The 24,439-nt window shown below is 42.3% G+C and overlaps 1 protein-coding gene and 1 long non-coding RNA gene across 4 annotated transcripts in view; one reads left to right on the top strand and one right to left on the bottom strand.

The window, feature by feature from the left end:
- The window catches only part of LOC130356613 (uncharacterized), a 29,046-nt gene extending 16,170 nt beyond the window's left edge, over positions 1–12,876 (top strand). For both annotated transcript variants that reach the window (XR_008888938.1, XR_008888937.1), the window contains exons 3-4: positions 11,547–11,719; positions 12,828–12,876. This is a non-coding gene — a long non-coding RNA (uncharacterized LOC130356613). The remainder of the gene's footprint in view (positions 1–11,546; positions 11,720–12,827) is intronic.
- DENND2C (DENN domain containing 2C) overlaps positions 5,972–24,439 on the bottom strand; it is a 41,787-nt gene continuing 23,319 nt past the window's right edge. Inside the window, exons 7-19 of one of the 2 annotated variants that reach the window (XM_056558376.1) lie at positions 24,315–24,359; positions 23,321–23,508; positions 22,498–22,607; positions 22,343–22,412; positions 21,062–21,139; positions 20,579–20,719; positions 20,325–20,473; positions 19,063–19,240; positions 18,146–18,187; positions 17,248–17,353; positions 13,237–13,476; positions 11,604–11,690; positions 5,972–8,888 (exon numbers count right to left, since the gene is read on the bottom strand). In XM_056558376.1, coding sequence (XP_056414351.1) covers positions 8,857–8,888; positions 11,604–11,690; positions 13,237–13,476; positions 17,248–17,353; positions 18,146–18,187; positions 19,063–19,240; positions 20,325–20,473; positions 20,579–20,719; positions 21,062–21,139; positions 22,343–22,412; positions 22,498–22,607; positions 23,321–23,508; positions 24,315–24,359 — 1,466 coding nt within the window. In that variant the 3' untranslated portion in view covers positions 5,972–8,856. The remainder of the gene's footprint in view (positions 8,889–11,603; positions 11,691–13,236; positions 13,477–17,247; positions 17,354–18,145; positions 18,188–19,062; positions 19,241–20,324; positions 20,474–20,578; positions 20,720–21,061; positions 21,140–22,342; positions 22,413–22,497; positions 22,608–23,320; positions 23,509–24,314; positions 24,360–24,439) is intronic. The other variant, XM_056558377.1, reaches the window with a different exon arrangement.

The following is a 24,439-nucleotide window of genomic DNA, read 5'->3' as shown; positions in this document are numbered from 1 at the left end:
TAGTTTCCATGGGTGCACGTACCGGACGCAGTGACGGCCCTGCGTTTTTAAACTTAAACTCGCGGGGCCGCAGGGAGTTAATAGTTATGGGAGGGGGGGAATTGCCCCGTCGCTACAGGACGGGCAAACACCGGCTCGGCTCGGGGCCTCAAGCAATTGCTTGATTTGCCTATCCTGTTGCGATCACCCCTGCCGAACCCCCGGGACTGACTCACCAAACCCCTGGGGTTCGATCGAACCCAGGTTAAGAACCACTGTACTAGATTAAGGCTAGTTTATCTTTACACAGCTAGATCATTCATGCATCCCTTTGCTGCCATCAGTTGTTGGACAGATGTGCGGCAGATGGCCACTGACGAATAAGCATTTGCTGGTTTGTTGGCTGATTATCTGCCCTATTACACAGAATAATAGGGGCCTGTTCGGCTAGTAACCACCCAGTGTAATAGGACCCTAAGTCTCTAAGCTACACTGAAAAGGACAAATGACTGGTTCAGATAATTTTCTAAATTATAGATCTTGTGGGTTGATCCTAGTAGGCAGTGGTTACCTACCAAAAGTGGCCGAAGAAAGGGCAATCAGTGAACCAGCAACAGTCATGGGCAACTAAAGCTTGTTGATGCATGTCCAATGCTTGCAGCTTACAGAACTTTAAAGGATTTGTTGCATAAGTTCTGGTGCCAGATACCACCACACGCCATCAAAAGATCTTGTGAAGAAGTCTTTGCCTCGATGGGTCAGAGTGGTACCAAGAGGCCCTTCTCCATCTTAGAGAGTTAGTAGGTGTTTTTAATGTTATAGCGGATGGGTGTATAGTTTTGGATGATCTCTACAGATTTGGGTACACATTTAACGGGTGAACAGTGACTATTTTTTTATTTTGACCTATTTGTGTGCATACATATTTTTTTACATACTCAAGAAGATGTAAAAGACTTGAGACATTTAGATCTGCCTATGTTATCTTTTTGGGACATGTATAGGAGCCCCAATGTAGGTAGGTTCTGTAGTTATAAAGAAATTAGTATATTCAAAATTAGAACACATATATCCATTTAGTCAAGATATATCTGAAGATTTATCTAAATCTGTAGCTTTAGAAGTTGTCAAGCCAACCTAATTGGTTTTTATCAAGAGGTAAGTGGAAGCCTGGATAGAGGGTTTGCTGTTTTTTTTTTTTTTTTTTTTTGCAAAAGCCTTTGACAATGTCCCTCATAGATGCCTGATAGGTAAATTAAGGTCTTTAGGTATGTAAAGTTTACTTTGTATCTAGATTGAAAACTGGCTTAACCTCTTAAGGACCAAGGACGTCCGGGGACGTCCTGGCACCCTGTGCCTTAAGGACCAAGGATGTCCCCGGACGTCCTGGTGTTTCCCCGGTCTCTGCCGCCCGCTGGGCAGAGAACGGAACGCCATTCCTGCTGAAATCCTTCAGCAGGCATGCCGTGCAAATGCGGAGGGGGGTCATCAGACCCCCCATGTCGGCGATTGGCGCAAATCGCGAGTGAATTTACACTTTCGATTTGCGCCGATTCCGGATCATACGGGTCTATGGGGACCCGGTGACCCGGAATAGAAGGGGAATTGCGGTTGTCCATGACACCCAGGATCCCTCTGTAGAGATAGGAGTGAGGTGGCAGGGGTGCCACCCCTCCTATCCCTGCTATTGGTGGTCTAGACGCAACCACCAATAGCAGATCAGGACGGGGAAACCGACAGGCAACGGGCGCCCAAGTCCACTCACCCACCGGCGACGGCAGCGGGCGACGAACGGCGACAGCAGGCGACGATCGACAGAAGAAGAGGACGGCGACACAGCTCCCTGGATCCTACGGAAGCCGGTGAGATACTTAGCAACATCTGGAGGGCTACAGTCTGAGACCACTATAGTGGTCTCTAAACTGTAACCCTCCAGATGTAGCAAAACTACAACTCCCAGCATGCCCAGAGAGCTTTTAAGGCATGCTGGGATTTGCAGTTTTGCAACAGCTGGAGGTCTACAGTTTGAGAGCACTGCACAGTGATCTCTATACTGTGCAACTCCAGATCTTGCAAAACTACAACTGATAGCATGCCCACACAGCAGTTTGCTGTCCGGGCATGCTGGGATTAGCAGTTTTGCAACATCTGGAGGTCCACAGTTTGGAGACCACTGTGCAGTGGTCTCTAAACTATAGCTCTCCAGATGTTGCAAAACTGCAAATCCCAGCATGCCCAAACAGCAAATAGCTGTCTCTGCATGCTGGGAGTTGTAGTTGCGTACCTCCAGCTGTTGCATAACTACATCTCCCAGCATGCCTTTCAGCGATCAGTACATGCTGGGAGTTGAAGTTATGCAACAGCTGGAGGCACACTGGTTGGAAAATACTGAGTTAGGTAACTGAAGGTTTTCCAACCAGTGTGCCTCCAGCTGTTGCAAAAGTACAACTCCCAGCATGCACGGTCTGTCAGTACATGCTAGGAGTTGTAGTTTTGAAACAGCTGGAGGTCCCCCCCATGTGAATGTACAGAGTACTTTCACACAGGCAGTTTTACAGTGAGTTTTCTGCTTCAAGTTTGGGCTCCGGCAAATTTGTCGCCGCAGAACAAACTCCTAGCGGTAAACTCACTGTAAACGCCCGCCAGTGTGAATGTACCCTAAAAACACTACACTACACTAACACATAATAAAGAGTAAAACCCTACATATACACCCCTTACACTGTCCCCCCCAATAAAAATGAAAAACGTATCGTACGGCAGTGTTTCCAAAACGGTGTTTCCGGACAGCCACTGACTGTCCAGGCATGCTGGGAATTTAGCAACAGCTGGAGGCACCCTGTTTGGGAATCACTGGCGTAAAATCCCCCTATGTCCACCCCTATGCAATCCCTATGAAGTCCTCAAATGCGCATGGCGCTCTCTCACTTCAGAGCCCTGTCGTATTTCAAGGAAACAGTTTAGGGCCACATATGGGATATTTCCGTACTCGGGAGAAATTGCACTACAAATTTGGGTGGCTTTTTATCCTTTTACCCCGTTATGAAAAGGAAAAGTTGGGGTCTATACCAGCCTGTTGGTATAATTTTTTTTTTTTTTTTACACTAACATGCTGGTGTTGCCCCATACTTTTTATTGTAACGCAATTTCTCCTGAGTACGGAAATACCCCAGATGTGGGCGTAAAATGTTCTACGGACGCACAACAAGGCTCAGGAGTGAGAGTGCACTATGTACATTTGAGGTCTAAATAGGTGATTTGCACAGGGGTGGCTGATTTTACAGCGGTTCTGACATAAACGCAAAAAATACCCACATGTGACCCCATTTTGGAAACTAAACCCCTCATGGAATGTAACAAGAGGTATAGTGAGCCTTAACTCCTCACAGGTGTTTGACAGATTTTTGGAACAGTGATCCGTGAAAATGAAAAATAAAATTTTCCATTAGCACAGCCCACTGTTCCAAAGATCTGTCAAACGCCAGTGGGGTGTAAATGCTCCCTGCACCACTTATTAAATTCTGTGAGGTTTGTAGTTTCCAAAATAGGGTCACATGTGGGGGGGGTCCACTGTTCTGGCACCACGGGGGGCTTTGTAAATGCACATGGCCCCTGACTACCATTCCAAACGAATTCTCTTTCCATAAGCTCAATGGCGCTCCTCCTCTTCTGAGCATTGTAGTTCGCCTGTAGTGCACTTCAGGCCAACTTATGGGGTACCTCCATACTCAGAAGAGATGGAGTTACACATTTTGGGGGGTATTTTCTGCTATTAACCCTTGCAAAAATGTGAAATTTGGGGGGAAACACACATTTTAGTGAAAAAAATAATTTTTTTTACATATGCAAAAGTCGTGAAACCCCTGTGGGGTATTAAGGCTCACTTTATTCCTTGTTACGTTCCTCAAGGGGTCTAGTTTTCAAAATGGTATGCCATGTGTTTTTTTTTTGCTGTTTTGGCACCATAGGGGCTTCTTAAACGCGACATGCCCCTCGAGCAAAATTTGCTCTCAAAAAGCCAAATATGACTCCTCCTCTTCTGAGCATTGTAGTTCGCCCGTAGTGCACTTCAGGCCAACTTATGGGGTACCTCCATACTCAGAAGAGATGGGGTAACAAATTTGGGGGGTATTTTCAGCTATTAACCCTTGCAAAAATGTGAAATTTGGGGGGAAACACACATTTTAGTGAAAAAAATTTTTTTTTTTACATATGCAAAAGTTGTGAAACCCCTGTGGGGTATTAAGGCTCACTTTATCCCTTGTTACGTTCCTCAAGGGGTCTACTTTCCAAAATGGTATGGCATGTGTTTTTTTTTTTTTTTTGCTGCTCTGGCACCATAGGGGCTTCCTAAATGCAACATGCCCCACAAAAACCATTTCTGAAAAACATACTCTCCAAAATCCCCTTGTCGCTCCTTTGCTTCTGAGCCCTCTACTGCGCCCGCCGAACACTTTACATAGACATATGAGGTATGTGCTTACTCGAAAGAAATTGGGCTACAAGTATACATTTTCTCCTTTTACCCCTTGTAAAAATTAAAAAATTGGGTTTACAAGAACATGCGAGTGTAAAAAATGAAGATTGTGAATTTTCTCCTTCACTTTGCTGCTAACTTAAAGGGTTAAAATGCTGACTGAATGCCATTTTGAATACTTTGGGGGGTGCAGTTTTTATAATGGGGTCATTTGTGGGGTATTTCTAAGATGAAGACCCTTCAAATCCACTTCAAACCTGAACTGGTCCCTGAAAAATAGTGAGTTTGAAAATTTTGTGAAAAATTGGAAAATTGCTGCTGGACTTTGATACCCTCTGGTGTCTTCCAAAAGTAAAAACACGTAAATTTTATGATTCAAACATAAAGTAGACATATTGGAAATGTGAATAAAACATTTTTTTTTGGGAATATCCATTTTCCTTACAAGCAGAAAGCTTCAAAGTTAGAAAAATGCAAAATTTTCAAATTTTTCATCAAATTTGGGGATTTTTCACCAAGAAAGGATGCAAGTTACCACAAAATGTTACCACTATGTTAAAGTAGAATATGTCACGAAAAAACTCTCTCGGAATCAGAATGATAACTAAAAGCATTCCAGAGTTATTAATGTTTAAAGTGACAGTGGTCAGATGTGCAAAAAACGCTCTGGTCCTAAGGTGTAAAATGGCCTGGTCCTTAAGGGGTTAAAGGCCATACCTATAAAATGGTGGACAAAAATTCCTACTCTGAATGGTCCCCAGTTATAAATTGTGTACCCGAAGGTTCAATTCTGGGTTCACATTTATTTAACTTACTAATGACTAATGATATAGATGACTGGATTAACAACTCTTTCTGCACATTTAACATTTCTATCTTTGCAGATGACAATAAGCTGTGTAGTACACTACAGTCTTTAAAAAATGTGCATAAGTTACATGCTGACTTGGATCCACTTGGCAAATGAGGTTCAATGTGGATAAATGTGAAGACAGGTCTTTAAATTTTGCAGAATGCGCTATGCGGAATGTCTGCTGTGGAAATTCTGCTGTTTGAATGGGACAGCGGAATCCCAAAAAGCTGCTTCAAACCATCTGGATATTGGCATGTATTTAAAGGGGCATGGACACCTGAGACAGGGACATAATACTACCGTTTTATAAAGCATTGGTACGGCCTCACCTAGAATAAGCAGTTCATAAAAGGGACATTATGGAGCTGGAAAGGGTGCAGAGACACACAACTAAACTAATAGGAAGCATGGAACATCTTAGCTATAAGGAAAGATTAAAAGAATTACATTTGTTTAGTCTTCAGAAACCACTCTAATGATTAGATTATTGTTCACGTAACACTGTGCCTGTCAATCATCAGGGGAAGCGGAGTATGGCCTTTTTCTAATTTTTCCTGCAGTCCAAAGCTACAGCTGTTCTTTTCATAAAGTCCATATCCTAATGGAACAACCTCCATAAGTGTACAAGCAACATGGCCTCACAGAGACAAACAGAGTCAACATAATTTCATGTAACACTTTATTTATATGTCTGTACCAGTATAAAAGCATAAGAGTGAATTATACAGGTCCTAATAAAGTATTACATATTTACCTAAAAAAGATAAACCGCATGTAATAACATCAATGACATTTACATATAAGCTCAATATGAGCCATGTTTTCAACATATATGAAACCAACTATTACTGTATCAGTGTGTGCCGTTCACAAGTAAATTTGAGGGTAAACATGTTTAAGCTAATGCACCATTTCTGTACATTGTAAAGTTTAAATAGTCCCAGTATAACATATTTTGAGGCTAGCAAAATGGACTAGTAACATTGGAGCTCTGAATATGTCCAACAGCATAATCTGGGCAGTAATAAAGATAGTCAAGGTGGAATATTTCCTGATCTGTACCTTTATTTATATTATGGTAAAATATTGTTTTTTTTATGTATAGTAATTTTTTCCAGTCTCCTAAACCCTTGGCTTGGTACAATATTTTCAGTTCTCAAGATTTATTATGGCAGCTCATGCTCCGAGATGAAACATTTATCTCCTCCATGGTCCTGCTCTGCTGTCTATATTACTAATAAGAAGTGATGATAACTGCTGAGAGTTACAAAATCAGCACTGTCTAGTAGAGAGGCATAGGACTATGTAGTCACCATGATAAACTAGAACTCTATCTTGGAAACAAACTGTATGTATCAAATTAAAAATGTCAGTGATTACCATCCAGTAGCCATACTGCTAAAGGTTCAACTTAATAGCTATCAATACTACAGTGGAACATTGCATTTACAATTGTATTCATTTATCAGGAATTGAATTATCTAGTTTAACCCAAAATCAATATAACATTTGATGGCATGTGACAGAAAGGAAACACAACTTCATGAGCTTCAAGACTCAACCAGCCTAATAGAACACTATATACAGGATATGATGCTGTTCTTCAATACGCATTATAGTAAGATAGCAATGCAGTGAGTAAAGGAAACCAGATCCAACATGAAGAAGGGCTGCACCCATGTTTATCAAGTTGAGATAAAGGGAAAACAGGAACAGACAAAAAAACAGGGAAGCAGGAGTGCAAGGGCTTGATTATATGGAGCAATTGTTGGCCAAAAAGGCCGATATTGTCCGTCCAACCTAATAGGTCTAGTGATCAGACAGCGAACAAGTAAATGCTCCTTCTTTGACTGAATGGGTTGTTTTGACTCATCAAAAAATGATCAGCTGTAGCAAATATCTCTCTGTATAACTGGGAAATATTTCTAGAACTTGAAAATTGAAAGTCGTATATCTATATCTATATGGCAGCATACATACTAGAGGAATAACCCAACAAAAAATTGTCACTGTGACACTATAATCATCCGCATTTAAAAGATCCCGGGTCAATGAACAAATAAAAAAAAAAAAAGTAAATTTTTTTTGTATTTTATCATAACATTGTTTTTTTTGTTTTTGTTTTGTTAGTTTTTTTAATGAAATTTGCTGTTTCAACCCATATAAACAAAAACAGTGATACAAATGCAATCAGCATTAAGAAAATCAATAGTTTGCACAGTTAAAATAGTTATATTAATATACAAGTAACACTTTAAAAAGGCACGTAAAGATACCTCACCTGACTGTATTTTGTAGGGTCACTTATTTAAGATGATATAGGGGTAACATGGTGCAGCCTCAAGCCCCCCCATCTTTTGACACCTTTACTTTTAAGGGTTTTTCCATGATGTATGGAGGAGCTGCTATGCTTAAACAATGATGGAACTGGGGTTGAGCCAAAGAACGTTGTGGTTCCTCTGTTATGTTGTTTGTCATTGTTATAGGGCTAAGGCACCCACACTCAAACATTGATGGTCTACTCTAAGGATAGGTCATCAACCATTCAGTCCTGGAAAGTCCCTTTAAAGTATGTTACAATTTCTAATATACTAAACAAAGTGCATTTCAATTTCATAGCCATATACTTTACAAACATACCTATATACAAGTGTGACCTTTGCATTGTAAATGCATGAAACTAGTATTAAGAACAGCACCGTCCCACACCATGTACAGTAATATTATTTACAGAGCAATATCCATTATGTTACATTTCACAGTGATAACTGACAACCAGTTATAGGGGTTTATATGCCACATGGAATATTGCATTTTGGAAGTCCAGTGTAACGCAGTATTATATACATAAGTGCAGAAGGATTACTGTAGACCTCTGTCAGGAAGACAAGTTCCATTTCATCCACTATTTACATATAAATTATAGGAAGTGCTTTTACAACATTGTACTGGCTTTTTTTTTTTCTTTTTTCCAACTTCGGTGTTCATGATGAATTTATAACATTTGGTTTGAGCCCATATAAACCTATTCATAGTCTCTTCTGGTTTGTTAGAATAACAACCGTAAATTGTTCCGCGATATTACACAATAACTTGTAAATCCAGCAGCCTTCTAAAATGAACAATTCTCTCCTGGGACATAAGTTTATTTTCCACAGATTTGATGACAATATTTAAACTAGTTCCATTAAGAGTTTTGGCAAACAATTCTGGAAAGTTTGGTCATCCCAAATGGAGCATTCTCCAAGAACTACTAGTTAAAGGAGTTGTTTTCATAAGTAGCCAGGAGTCATCCAGCAAATTCTATATTTTTCTTTTCTGTCTTATATAAAATATAAGTTCACGCAATCCAGCTTTATCTGGAGGATATTGGTCACATTACATTTTTTTATCTTCTGAAGTGCCCTTATTCCAGCACAGGCCAAATGATTAAACTGAACGCCTTCAATTCTTCTCTTGGGAAATCTTCTGGAAGCTTTCAGCATTCACGTGGGAGAGCCCAACAATACCAACTTCATATGGCAGACCAGCAACATTTTCAGTTCCTTTATTTCTTTTGAAGAAATTTCATTTTATTGCCTGCAAAAGAAAACATTACATGTTATACAAACTACATGGTAGATGAAACATAGTATTGATATGTACCCCCCTTTGTCACTTGGTTGAGTAGGTATATCATGTTTCTTTGCACAACATCTAGTCTACAGCAATTCCTGGCAGCATTACAACAAATGTGCTGTATAGAGCTATGCAAAATGGTGAAAATCACCTGATGAGAATTTATACACATATAGGTATTTTTTTTTATTATAATTTTTTTGATTTAGAAAACCCTGGTGTCTTACTACTTAATACAGAAAGCAGAAAATGCTACACTATTGTGAATAGACTTTAAGTAATCCTATCCAGTATTAGAAAATAGAGATTTCTTCTAAAAAACAGCACCACACTAGTCCTCAGGTTGTGTGTGGTGTTGCAGATGTTTTATTGAAGTGAATGGAACAAAGTTGTTATATCATATACAACCTGAGGATAGGTGTGATTCTGTTTTTGAAATAAATTAGCTCTTTTTTCTATTTCTTGATGATCCCTTAAATACTACCTGCAATGTGTCACTATGTCTAATAATTAACTTAGCTACAGAGTTTATTCAATGATACACAAGAAATATTTAGAACAAGATCCATCTACAGCCTGGGTTCTCAACCTGGGGTACGCGTACCCCTAGAGGTACGCCAGGGGCTGTCAGGGGGTACGCGAAAGCGCTGACAAATACCGGCCATGCATTGGCCAGTATTTGCCAGCGCATAGCCGCGGCAGCTCACTGTACAGTAGCACGGCCCAAGCTGCAGCCGTGGCTACTGTAAGTGAGCTGCGTGGTTGCCGGGGAGATGTGTGGCCTCCCCTGACGTTGCGGGGAGTTGCCGCACAGCGCAGGGGGACGTCACACGTCAGTACGGCCCCGCCGAACATCCCGTGAAGCAGCAGGCAACGGGACCGCAGGACGCCAGGTAAACGACTGTATGGGACGTAGGGGGGACTGTATGGCACGGAGGGGTGACTGTATGGCACTGAGGGGTGACTGTATGGGACGGAGGGGGGACTGTATGGGACGGAGGGGGGACTGTATGGGACGGAGCACAAGGCATTAAGATGGAGGGGGAGAGGGATAATGGCGGAGGGGGGATGGGGAGTAGGAAAGCACAAGGCATTAAAATTTAATGCCTTGTGCTTTATTACTTCCCCTCCGCCATTATCCCTCTCCCCCTCCATCTTAATGCCCTTGCACCATTCCCCCTCCCTGTGATCCCCTTTTGCCATATCGGATAATAATGGCACAATGGGATTAATATGGAGGAGGAAAATGGCAAAAGGGGATAAGAGGGAGGGGGGAATAATGACACAAGGGGATCAGAGGGAGGAGGGAATAATGACACAAGGGGATTGATATGGAGGAGAGGGGGTTGATTATCCCCCCTCCATCTTAATCCCCTTGTGCCAATATACCCCCCTCCCTCTGATCCCCTTTTGACACCCCCCCCCCCTCCAACTTAATCCCCTTGTCCTATTATTATCTGATATGGCAAAAGGGGATCAGAGGGAGGGGGAATTATTAACCCCCCCTCCTTATTAATCCCCTTGTGTCATTATTCCCCCTCCTCCATATTAATCCCCTTGTGTGATATTCTTCCCTCCCTATGATCCCTTTTGCCATTTTTCCCCCCTCGTGCCATTATTATCAGAGGAAGGGGGAATGGTGCAAGGGGATTAAAATGGAAGGGGGAATAATGGCACAAGGGGATTAAAATGGAGGGGGGAATAATGGGACAAGGGGATAAAGATGGAGGTGGGAAAATGGCGCAAGAGGATCAGAGGGAGGGAGGAATAATGGCACAAGAGATTAAGATAGGGGGGTTGATTATTCTCTCCCCCCCCCCTCCATCTTAATCCCCTTGTGCTAGTATTCCCCCTCCATCTTAATCCCCTTTTGCCATATTGGATCATAATGGCACAAGGGAATTAAGATTGAGGGGGAATAATGGCAAAAGGGGATTAAGATGGAGGGGGGAATAATGGCAAAAGGGGATTAAGATGGAGGGTGGATGCATTGGTATAAAGGTAAGAACACGCCTTTTGTCCGCAGGTACCCCTCGCGCGCAAGTTCTGTGTGAGGGGGTACCCGCAGACATACTTTCAGGCCTTGGTGGTACGGTCGCCGAAAAGGTTGAGAACCACTGATCTACAGCAACATGTGTTAAGTTTTTTTTTCTTTACTGAATTCATAATTAAAAACAAAATTTTTGGGGGGCCTTTTTTGCCAGTGTTTTTGCCATTATACCCTATGATAATGTAAATCATGCAACTAATTTATTGGCAGATGGAGTGTGATCTGATCCTCAGGGCAATAACACTTATAGGCCCCTTAGACACTAATAGAACCATGATACACTTAGTTGGGGTTTACAAAAAACTGCACAGGCAGAGTGCTTATTGCCAATACCTAAACTGAAGTGTTGTAACTGACTAAGAGGGCCTGTAAGCAACATGGAGACTGGAGACTTACATGAACTGTAACAGTGGAATTTGACAATGATAGAATTCCAAACAGACCTATTAGAATGAGTGACAACATTATGAAAGGAATATCTGTATACTCTGGTTTCTTAAACAGACATTTAAAGGTCTCCTACTCTGGGGAATTTACCTACAATAACCCTTTAACTTTTACCACTCAAGGAATGTTAACCACTAAGCGAGGAGGAAGGAAAATTTATGGAAACGTATTAGACTTACTTAGGCCTTTCAAAAACTTGTTGACACCACTGGGCTCTGTTTCAGGGAGAGTCTTCAGATATTCACAGGCCCGCACCTCAAAAAGTCCTGAATAATAAAAAGAGAACATTTTCCATGTAAGTATCACTGTCATTGGGATGTCACCATACAGGTATTTGCACTTCATACATTATATGTAAATAGAATGCAGTGGAAAAAGGTATAATCTTAAAAACTACATTTTGCATTTGTATATGTACGGTTATATTTGCAATATTTCTATTCCTCTATTTTTTTTTTTATTTTTTTTTTTACAGAAACATTAAGAAATGTGTTTTACTTAAAGGGGTACTCCGGTGGAAAACATTTTTTTTTTTTAAATCAACTTGTGCCAGAAGTTAAAACAGATTTGTAAATTACTTATATTAAAAAATATTTATCCTTACAGTACTTATTAGCAGATGTATGCTGCAGAGGAAATTCTTTTCTTTTTGAATTTCTTTTTGTCATGTCCACAGTGCTCTCTGCTGACACCTGATGCCCGTATCAGGAACTGTCCAGAGCAGGAGAAAATCCCCATAGCAAACCTATGCTGCTCTGGACAGTTCCTGACAGAGACAGAGGTGTCAGCAGAGAGCACTGTGGACAAGACAAGAAATTCAAAAAGAAAATAATTTCCTCTGTAGCATACAGATGCAAATTAGTACTGGAAGGATTAAGATTTTTCAAAATAAACAATTTACAAATCTGTTTCACTTTCTGGCACCTGTTCATAAAAAAAAAAAAAGTTTTCCACCGGAGTGCCCCTTTAATGCCCCTATTGTTTTCATAGGAGTTTTAGTCTATGGATGTTAGGCTATGTTCTCACACAATCTCTTGGTCAGTATGTAGTCCATATTTCGCAATGGTCAAAATTTTTAGGCACATCTCATAATGGAACTGACAGAAAAACTATAAGGGTACGTTCACATGTACAGTATCTGCTGCATATTTTCTGCAGCTGATTTTGCTACCCATTGACCTTTTTGCACCTTTTCCTATGTTTTGGACCCATTCCCGATTTTGGTTTATTTAAAAAAAATAAAAATAATAATAATAATAATAAATACTGAAAAAATGAGGACCAAAATAAGGCACAAAGTTACTGTGTACACAAGGGATGTATTTTTCTGTGAATTGAATCTTTGTGTATTATATATTAGAATACTTGCTTATTTTTAGGAATGCTCTTTTTTATTTTTTTAGATTTACAGAAGATTCCTCTACCAAAAGTCAAAGCGAATGCATATAGCAGGCACGTATAATTCTTAACTAAAAATATAGTAATGTGATTGCATATATAACAAAGTTATTGCTATAATCATTATCATTATTATTTTGCACTGGCTTGGCAACGGATCTTGCTTTTGGCCTATTCTTTCTATTGCTTCTGATGCTGATATTAAAGAGAGACACTGATGTAGGAAGCATTATCTTCAGTACCACTATCTATCCTAAGATATCTTTTGCCTGTCATTAAACTGGAGAAATGGAAAACCCATTATTTCTTCTGATGACCAGTTATACACCGGTCCAATGCCAATGGGCTGCAATAGTTTGTAGTGTTCATTGTGACACAGTAAACATTGTAGCAAATGGTCAAGTCTTTCATTACCTTTTACCACACTTTTCCTCAGTTCTCTGTCCTGCGTAAAGCCTGCAAACATCTGAGTTTCCATGAAGAGGTCAAGAAACTGGCGTACACTCCTGGAAGTGTGGGACTTGCGGAACAGCTCTCTTTGGAATATCCGCTCACCCTTCTCATTCACATACATATGTAGAGAGTAATGCCCAACTATCTCCACAAAGAACCACACAAAGGCTTCGGATACCAAAGAATTCAGACTAACATCTTCTGAAAAGAAAAGAAAAATGTATTAAAATTAGATTTTTTTTTACATCTGTTTATAACAGAGACATCAATATATATATCTAATGGTTATATATATTGTTACGCCGAGCGCTCCGGGTCCCCGTTCCTCCCCGGAGCGCTCGCCTCATCTTCGTTGTTGCAGCGCCCCGGTCAGATCCACTGACCGGGTGCGCTGCGGTCCCGCCTTCAGCCGGGATGCGATTCGCGATGCGGGTAGCGCCCGCTCGCGATGCGCACCCCGGCTCCCCTACCTGACTCGCTCTCCGTCTGTTCTGTCCCGGCGCGCGCGGCCCCGCTCCCTAGGGCGCGCGCGCGCCGGGTCTCTGCGATTTAAAGGGCCACTGCGCCGCTGATTGGCGCAGTGGTTCCAATTAGTGTGTTCACCTGTGCACTTCCCTATATCACCTCACTTCCCCTGCACTCCCTTGCCGGATCTTGTTGCCTTAGTGCCTAGTGAAAGCGTTCCCTTGTCTGTTCCTAGCCCGTGTTCCTGACCTCCTGCCGTTGCCCCTGACTACGATCCTTGCTGCCTGCCTCGACCTTCTGCTACGTCCGACCTTGCTTCTGCCTACTCCCTTGTACCTCGCCTATCTTCAGTATCTTCAGCAGCCAGAGAGGTGAGCCGTTGCTAGTGGATACGACCTGGTCACTACCGCCGCAGCAAGACCATCCCGCTTTGCGGCGGGCTCTGGTGAAAACCTGTAGTGGCTTAGAACCGGTCCACTAGCGCGGTCCTCGCCATCCCTCTCTGGCACAGAGGATCCACTACCTGCCAGCCGGCATCGTGACAGTAGATCCGGCCATGGATCCCGCTGAAGTTCCTCTGCCAGTTGTCGCTGACCTCACCACGGTGGCCGCCCAGCAAGCCCGACAGATCGCCCTTCTAACCCGTCAGCTGTCGGAAATGTCCACCATTTCGCACCAACTTCAGTCGCAACTTCTCCAGCAATCTTCTCCTCCGCCAGCTCCTGCACCTCCTCCGCAGCGAGTGGCCACTCCTAGCCTCCGCCTGTCCTTGCCGGACAAATTTAATGGGGACTCTAAGTATTGCCGTGGCTTTCTTTCGCAATGTTCCCAGCACTTGGAGATGATGTCGGACCAGTTTCCTACTGAAAGGTCTAAGGTGGCTTTCGTGTTCTGCCTTCTGTCTGGAAAAGCCCTGTCATGGGCCGCACCGCTCTGGGACCGCAATGACCCCGTCACTGCCTCTGTACACTCCTTCTTCTCGGAAATTCGAAGTGTCTTTGAGGAACCTGCCCGAGCTTCTTCAGCCGAGATTGCCCTGCTGAACCTGGCCCAGGGTGTTTCTTCCGTTGGCGAGTACGCCATTCAGTTCCGTGCTCTTGCTTACGAGTTGTCCTGGAATAGTGAGGTTCTCTGCGCGACCTTTAAAAAAGGCCTATCCAGCAACATTAAAGATGTTCTGGCCGCACGAGAGACTCCTGCTGACCTACATGAACTCATTCATCTAGCCACTCGCATTGACATGCGTTCTTCCGGATGGCGTCTGGAGCTCCGCCTGGATATGGACTTTGTTCGCACGAAGCGTTTTTTCTCTCCGGCTCCTCTCTCCTCTGGTCCTCTGCAATCTGTTCCTGTGCTTCCCGCCGCGGAGGCTATGCAAGTTGACCGGTCTTGCTTGACACCTCAAGAGAGGACACGACGCCGCATGGAGAATCTTTGCCTGTACTATGCCGGTACCGAACACTTCCTGAAGGATTGTCCTATCCGTCCTCCCCGCCTGGAAAGACGTACGCTGACTCCGCACAAAGGTGACACAGTTCTTGATGTCAACTCTGCTTCTCCACGCCTTACTGTGCCTGTGCGGATATCTGCCTCTACCTTCTCCTTCTCTACTATGCTCTTCTTGGATTCCGGATCTGCAGGAAAATTTTTTTTGGCCTCTCTCATCAACAGGTTCTACGTTCCTGTGTCCAGTCTCGCCAGACCCCTCTACATCTATTGTTTTTACAATAAAAGATTGGACTGTCTCGTACGTTTCCACACAGAACCCCTCCTAATTTGCATCGGACCTCATCACGGAAAAATTTAGTTTTTTTTCCTCAGGTTCTTTGGCCCCAAGAAGAGGGGGAGACCCAAGGGGGGGGGGTACTGTTACGCCGAGCGCTCCGGGTCCCCGTTCCTCCCCGCAGCGCTCGCCTCATCTTCGTTGTTGCAGCGCCCCGGTCAGATCCACTGACCGGGTGCGCTGCGGTCCCGCCTTCAGCCGGGATGCGATTCGCGATGCGGGTAGCGCCCGCTCGCGATGCGCACCCCGGCTCCCCTACCTGACTCGCTCTCCGTCTGTTCTGTCCCGGCGCGCGCGGCCCCGCTCCCTAGGGCGCGCGCGCGCCGGGTCTCTGCGATTTAAAGGGCCACTGCGCCGCTGATTGGCGCAGTGGTTCCAATTAGTGTGTTCACCTGTGCACTTCCCTATATCACCTCACTTCCCCTGCACTCCCTTGCCGGATCTTGTTGCCTTAGTGCCTAGTGAAAGCGTTCCCTTGTCTGTTCCTAGCCCGTGTTCCTGACCTCCTGCCGTTGCCCCTGACTACGATCCTTGCTGCCTGCCTCGACCTTCTGCTACGTCCGACCTTGCTTCTGCCTACTCCCTTGTACCTCGCCTATCTTCAGTATCTTCAGCAGCCAGAGAGGTGAGCCGTTGCTAGTGGATACGACCTGGTCACTACCGCCGCAGCAAGACCATCCCGCTTTGCGGCGGGCTCTGGTGAAAACCTGTAGTGGCTTAGAACCGGTCCACTAGCGCGGTCCTCGCCATCCCTCTCTGGCACAGAGGATCCACTACCTGCCAGCCGGCATCGTGACATATATATATCTAATGGTTACTCCGAACAACATTGCAATGAAGCTATAACTGCACAACAGAGTGTCTTCACTGGGGGACATTGTAGGATATTTACAGCAGCAGTTGTACCTCTAAAGTGGAACACGCTGCAAAACTGAGTGCTCTACTCAGCTATCTTCAGATCCCATAGAGAGTGAATGGGGTGGAGACAAGAGGCCGAGCCTGCATGCCTCCGCTAAATTCACTAAGGGGACAAGGGACCCCTGTTCTCATGAACACTGGCAGTCCCAGAGGTCAAACCCCCCCCACCGAAATGAGATGAGCAAGGGACAAATATGTTTTGTTAATTTTTAGAATATCTTCTGGAAGAAATTATACACTTTTTAAATGTCCTATTACTGTTGTCAAGATAACTCAAGCTATATAAGAACAAGTTTATGGCAAATTTGCAACACTCAGACACCACTTAAGAGATAGAAACAATTTAAAGGGGTACTCCACCCCTAGACATCTTATCCCCTATCTAAAAGATAGGGGATAAGATGTCTGATTGCGGGGGTCCCGCTGCTGGGGACCCCCCACAATATAGCACGCTGCACCCACCTGTTACTGCTCCAGAAGCGCTGGAGGGTCTGGCTCCCGACCACGGAAGATCGTGATGTCACGACTCCGCCCCCATGTGATGTCACACCCTGGCCCCTCAATGCAAGTATATGGGAGGGGGCGTGACGGCACTATCTTCCGTCCCCGTGGTCGGGAGCCTGCCCCTCCAGCTTCCAGCGCTTCCGGAGCAGTAACAGGTGGGTGCTGCGTTCTATATTGAGGGGGGCCCCAGCGGCGGGACCCCCGTGATCAGACATCTTTGGATAGGGGATAAGATGTCTAGGGGTGGAGTACCCCTTTAACATCTATATCACTATGTTAGGTATCTCATGGTTCTTGCTCACCTTCAGAGAAATGTTGTTCATGATACATGATATCATTTCTCTGCTCTAAGATCTGGGCCAGAGCAGCCTGAAGTTTGTGAGGTAAAATATCATCTTCATCTGATACCTGTGAGGAATGAAGATTAAAAGTGTTATGTATGGCCAAAGAGTTTGTGTGTAAAACTGAGCATCATGGATCAATACAGAATAAATGAATCAGTTTTCATAGTCCTTAATAATTTTTTTATTTGGTGCCTCCTAAACAACTCAAGTCTTCTTGTTCAGTAGGTTTTTATTCCCAGATGAATCATTTGTATGTATACAGAAATGTATGATGGTAAGGTGGCAAACACAAACCAAGTGTCCAAATGATAGTCATCAAATGGGCAGGATACAGCCAGACAAGAAAAACGTGCATTGTGCGTTTAGCACTGTACTAAAGGGTGGAGTTGGAAATAGGCCAGATGGTACATCTAGTAAACTCCCTAATTTTGGCGGACTGCCCCAGGGACCAGATTGGAGCTGTCATTTTGCAACTACTTTACAAAAGGCCTTGTATGCAATCACAGGGCAGGGACTTACAATCTCCTGAGCCCAGGTGAAAGAAGATGACCTAAATGCACATAATGGTGGGGTGTACGAATGTGTACACCTAGAGTGACTATCACCACCCATAACCAACAACAACAGACAGGTTCGATTTGCATTAAGTCAATTATCACAGTTGTCATCAAATATCCTGTCTTTGTAAAAATAAATCCAATCAAATTCGGATTGAATTTCATGGTGAGAAAAAAAAATGTCAATTGTATCCTAATTAAGATGATGGATGTTGTTTTCCCTATGCCACAGCTGATAGAAATAGAAATAAGGAAAGAGTAAAAGTAAGTAGTTGGCAAAGACATCAAAGAGTTCTCACCTGCTGAAGAAACTTGTTTGCACACAGATCTACAATTAATACCTAGAAAAGTAAAAATATTCAGGTAAATAATTATCCAGATTATGCATAGTAGTCATTAAATCTTTAAAGAAATAGTAATATATTCTTATTTACTCCAAAAAATTATTCCTGTTCAGTGAAGGAAGCATACAGGAAATATAATACATAAAATAAACTAATCATTCACATCATATTTTGTATTTTGGTACTATGTTGCTTTTGTGTCCAGCAAACAAAACATACTCATTTATAAAACAGTAGACATTTTTAGATGATATATCCACAAAACATGATGTGAATAGGGACCAATCTGTACAATATGGATGGAAAATCATGTGAAAGAGCAGTTAAGTAACACAATTAAAGGGGTACTCCGCCCCTAGACATCTTATCCCCAACCCAAAAGATAGGGATCTCCTTGCTGCACCCAGCGTTAGTTTACAGCGTCGGGTGCAGCACCAGAAGCTCGTGACATCACGGCCACGTGCCCTCAATGCAAGTCTATGGGAGGGGGTGTGACGTCAGTCACGCCCCCGCCCATAGACTTGCATTGAGGGGGTGTGGTCGTGACGTCACGAGTGGTGCGTGACCGTGACATCACGAGCCTCTGCCCCACATCGTCAGTCATCTGGCACGGAGTGAAGTTTGCTCGGTGCACCGGATGTCTGGGGTGCCGCAGCAGAGGTAGCATGGGTTCCCAGCAGCAGGACCCCCACGATCAGACATCTTTTCCCTTATCCTTTGGCTAGGGGATAAGATGTCTAGGGGCAAAGTACCCCTTTAAGTTTATAGGGTGACGAAAGGAGGGGTCTGACTTACCAATTAAAGAAGTAATATTTAAGGTAGGGAAAAGCAGTAGTAACACTGTACTTTAATATTAAGGTGGAAAAACTTACCTCTTCAATAGGAAGATCACTCAGCAGAGGTAGTGAACAAGATAGGATTCCAGTAAGGAATGGAGTAGGAGAGCAGACAATGTCAATCATGGACGCAGGAAGTACAGGGATGTAGGTGTGCTGCCACGTGAAGGGATAAAGCAGAGCAACCACTGCATGAGCACACTTAGACAATGTGCTGGAGAAAGAAAAAAAAAAGATAAAATGTTATCAGATTTGATGCCAAACTGAATATTTAATACTGATATGTTAGGATTCAAGTCTAAATATTTATAATATTTCAAAAGATTTGCAGGAAGGACTTCCTAAAATGGAGATGAATATAAAAAATATTTTGGAGCTAGTAGTAACAGCTAATGCTAGCTATATAAATAGTTCCAATAAATACTGATTTAACCATTTAGGAGGAACATAATGTGCAACACATAAATAATGTATCTAAGAATGGATAATATACAGTAGATTAAATAGTATGCTCATCGGCAGAGTAAGCATAGCATTCATCATTAAGATAAAAATATTTTATGTCTTGCAAGTCAAGTAAGAGACGTACGTTTAATGTGTCACTGTCACTTGCTCTTTTGTCTAATCTTACACTGCTGTAGTACCCAGGTCAGTAAGTTGCTAAGGCTATTTAAAGGGAACCAATCATCAGATTTTACCCTATATAACGCTTGGCAAAGCGTTATATAGGGTAAAATCTTTATTTTCACCATTCCCGGGGGACGCTCCTGCCCCCAGGGATGGTGAAGATATGAAGTTATAAACTAGTCGCCGCCGCCGTAAGTAGTCACCTGGGCGGGGAGCTCTTCTCCCCTACTCCCGTTCTTCGGCCGGCAGCGATGCCCCCTCCGCTTGATTGACGGGCCGCGTCATCGCTCTGCTCCGTCTGTTCAGTCAGTGGAACAATGACGCGGCACATCAATCAAGCGGAGGGGGCGTCGCTGCCGGCCGGAGAACGGGAGTTGGTGAGAAGAGCTCCCCGCCCAGGTGACTACTTACGGCGGCGGAGGTGACTAGTTTATAACTTCATATCTTCACCATCCCTGGGGACAGGAGCGTCCCCCGGGAATGGTGAAAATAAAGATTATACCCTATATAACGCTTTGCCAAGCGTTATATAGGGTAAAATCTGATGATTGGTTCCCTTTAATATTAGGAACAGGATTGTGCACAAGACTCGTTGGCAGCTGTAATGCCCAGGGTGCTTTGAGAAGTTCATAGTCCCAAATTATCCTAAAACGTTTGCCCTAATACTTTACCTAAGTTTGTCAGCTACAAAGATAACCCGTCTCTCGAGCAGAAGTGAGGCAAAAACTTTGATGAGGTGGTGGACGCTGAGGCAGCTGAATAAGCAGTCAAAGTCAACATGCTCCAGTCTAGAATCCATGGGCCTGCACAGCTCAATTACCTGGAAATAATAAAGTATATGAAAAAGAATTAAATAAGGACCCAGATAAAATCTTTGTATCCTGTATTTCATTACCCCATATTCCATATAGACTGATGAACTTACCTCATTTCCTGATCCTGGCAGGTAACTTTTCACAGTTATAGTTCTTCCAGGTGCTGGGAATGGAGCTTCCATGACACTACGCATAAATGGAGACACTAAAGCAGTCGACATTTCCCTCCTTTTCTCCACTTCATCTAAAATCTAAAAAAAAAATAATATTAACAAAATTACATTATTGAAATATGTATTAAAACCAAACAAGTAGTTTGAGTCTTATATAAGCTGTCCCTACACATTAGATAATTGTAAAATTTCTCCATCAACATGGGCATTCATTTAAGCTGAATTTGCACAATTTGTTTGTTGAAGGAGTATTGGCGAGTGGCTACCAGAAACCTTCATCAAACATGATGAACTGGTAATAGATGGCCATTGGTGAGTAGAGAATCCTACAAAAAGGACATGATATCTTAACAAATCTCTACTGTGTATGGGCAGCTATAATCTGAAGCAGTACTGTAGATTTTGTTTTTCAATTATTACCTTGGAAAAGAGGTTGAAACACCCCAGTCTGCTGACCATACAGTATACTTCCGGAAGACGTTTTCCTTTACCTTGTGGCTACAAAGGAGAAATAAAATCTTTATTGCAGGGTTCGTATTGTGCTTCATTTATTACATTTATTGATACTTCTAATAAATTAAGTAAATTATCCTTAGGATAGGCAATGAATATCTGATCAGTGGGGACCTGACACCCAGAACCCCTTCAATCATCTGTCTGCCAGCATAGCTGCACCACTCAGAAAAAAATAGAGCCAAAAGAAACCGGTCTGTACATTGTTTAATGACCATTATGGACTCCATCCTAGCTCCCATCAACTTTAATAAGAGCTAAGCTGCAGAAAACCCAGCACAGGTTTGATCCTCACCGATCAGATATTAGTGGCCTACCCAGGGGACGGATCATAAATGACAAGAAATCCTACCAAAACAGTAGAAACATAAAGTAGGTGTCATTCACAATCAAATTAAAGGAAGAGATAAAAGGGACCACAGCTACAGCAGTGTACTTGCTGGCCATTGGCCTCAGTTGTGGCTCACTTAGCTGGGGCAAGTTGCTTAGGCAACTGTAGAATGGACAGCAAGTATCATGCATGGGTACTAGTCTAAATAATGTGTATAATACTTGCTGGGCAATGGACAGTTGTCACCAAGTGTGGAGCTGTATTTTGCATTAGGAGAATATGCCTAGACAATCTCTTCAAATATTATTAGTTTACCAATGCAGTTGATCTACTGAAAGCAAGACCTGGCCAATGGAAGACACACAAGCAAATTATTAAAGGGGTACTCCAGCCCTAACACATCTTATCACCTATCCAAAGAATAGGGCAGAAGATGTATGATCGCGGGGATCCCACCGCTGGGGACCCCCGCAATCTGTCATTCAGTACCCACCTTTGTGAGCTTTCCACAGCGCTGGAGGCTCTGAGTGTGCAGCATGACCACCACGGGGCCGGAGTATCGTGACATCACGCCCCATCCCCTTGATGCAAGTCTATGGGAGGGGGCGTGACAGGCACGATTCAGTGCTCCTGTAGTCATTAACAATAGACCACCAATAAGATAATGACTCCACTATGGTGGATGCCATTACAAAAATCAAAGGTAAGCTAAGCCATCCCTCTCATTTTAACAATATGGGAAAACCATGAGTGGCCAGGTAAGGAACTTCCATCAAAAAGGAGAACAGACTGAAAATTCTATGTCAACATACAGTATATATTAATAAGAACAAGTATATATGCAGCACTTTACTTACTAGAAGTTTTTTACAATAGCCAAACCATCTACTTCCATCTTCTCCCGTTAGCACAAAAGAAAAGGTTTCACTGAAAAATAAAATAAAATTCACGGTTAATGGGTTATACGAACATGACAAAGGCCTATCTGGCTACCATCAAATTATAATATTACCTCTTAAGATTTGAAGTAGGAACCCAGTCATTAGAATCAGGGAAGCAAAACTGTGGAATGACTTTAAGCCTCTCTTCTGTATCTTTAGACTGTTTCAGTGGCTGGTCATTCTTGTAAAAATATACAAAGAGGCAAAGTTAATACATTATGTAACATTTTAGATGTATAATTTAACGTTAAGTTTTAGAACCTGTTTTTGCCCAATTGGTGTTGCTTTCTAATACTTTGCCAAAATCCTTACAAAACAGGTCATACCATCTATTTTAGAATGGTTGATGGTGTAGATGAACTTGTGCTTTGCCATATGTTCAGACTATGGAAATTACTATTCAAAATACTTTGCCAAAATTTTTTGCGATACAGTAGCCTTGTATCAACATCTACTGCTGTATTTGGAACCCATAATAAGGTCAGTTGCTCAGGACATCTACTGCTGAATTTGGAACCCATAATAAGGTCAGTTGCTAAGGTATGAGGATTGTGTCTACCACTCTGTGATTTTTACACTTATGGAATGAAGAAATGCTTTTACAGATGAGGGTCAGTTGTCTTTATTTTGTAGATTTGGATCGTGAAACTTGAATGTTTCTACCTCTGTTTCTAACCTGAATTAGTCGATCATTGCCTCAGAATGGTGGTGGATTTCTATTTTGCTATTTGTTTTACTTATATTATCCTTCCCTTTTCATGCAATTAGCTACATTATAACTAAGACCTGAGCAACCTCTTCATAACAGGATTATTTTAGACAGAGAATGCAATGATTTCATACAAACATATGATCTTGAAGATGCAAATAATAGCATGTTTAGAAGTATTTTACCTTATTGGGATATTGTTGAGTAACATAGGGAATATAGCCATTTCCAGATTGCTTCTTCTTCAAAGACACAACTACAAACAACTCAAAAAGCTGCTGCTCCTGCAGTTCGATGAGGTCTCTCTCCAAAGTCTGGTAGTGAGGGTTCCGCTTTAGTGAGCTTTGCATGTGAGTCAAACGCTTATTGTGCTCTACGGAGAGAAACAGTAATTTTATTTAGGAAACCTGTTTTATTGGTATTTTATAGAGTGTAAACAATAATACTTATATTAACAATACCTGAATCTAATTCTAGCATAGATTACAAATCATGGGGTTGTGTTATTATATTTTAATCATGTCTTTGATCCTAAGGTGCTATAAATGTATTCTGCTTCTTATGGTTACTTATAAATTAAATATTGAGAAATATTGTTATGGGCGTCATGAGATTAAGGAAGACAGCCTATGAGTCTTGCCCAGATTTCAAGTAAGCACATGCTCCTACTCATCTATGATAAATCAGCTGGTCCATCCTGAATGACCAGGTATTCTGGATTTGTAAAACCATTGTCTTACTTATTGTTTGAACTTTTATATGAAAAAAGATGAGCAATTTCATCTATTACTAGTATTAAGAAGTAGCTGGTGGGAAATTTGGTCAAAAGTCATCTTGTCTGGAATAGGGAGTGGTGGTAACTTCACTCAATATGTGTTAAAGGAAGCTAGTTCCCATTGCATGGTAATTTCAACTATTCATTTAAATTGCTATGGATCACACAAACTGAATAATGGTTAAAAATTCATAAAGCAATTATGTTACCATTATAGTTTTACATACTAGATAAAATATAGATATATGCAACATACAGTAAAAAAAAAAAAGTTAACAGTTTGAAAAGCCTAAATTTTAACATAGCAAGACAGTAAAAATAGAGGAATTACTTTCCCATAAAACACAGCATTTTACTGTAGAAAATAATCATAAAATAATATATGAAAAAATCCATCCACATACTTTTCTGACGATCCTCTGCTTCACTTTCAGATTCACTTGCTTCCCCTAAGCAATGAAAATATGTGAACAAGATTAATAAAAGCCTTACAGCCCTGAAGAAATGCTATGAGTACAGATGTTAAAGG

The sequence above is a fragment of the Hyla sarda genome, chromosome 2 (genome assembly GCF_029499605.1).
Source record: "Hyla sarda isolate aHylSar1 chromosome 2, aHylSar1.hap1, whole genome shotgun sequence".
Classification (NCBI taxonomy): Eukaryota; Metazoa; Chordata; class Amphibia; order Anura; family Hylidae; genus Hyla; species Hyla sarda.
This window is presented reverse-complemented; position numbering and strand designations above follow the sequence as displayed.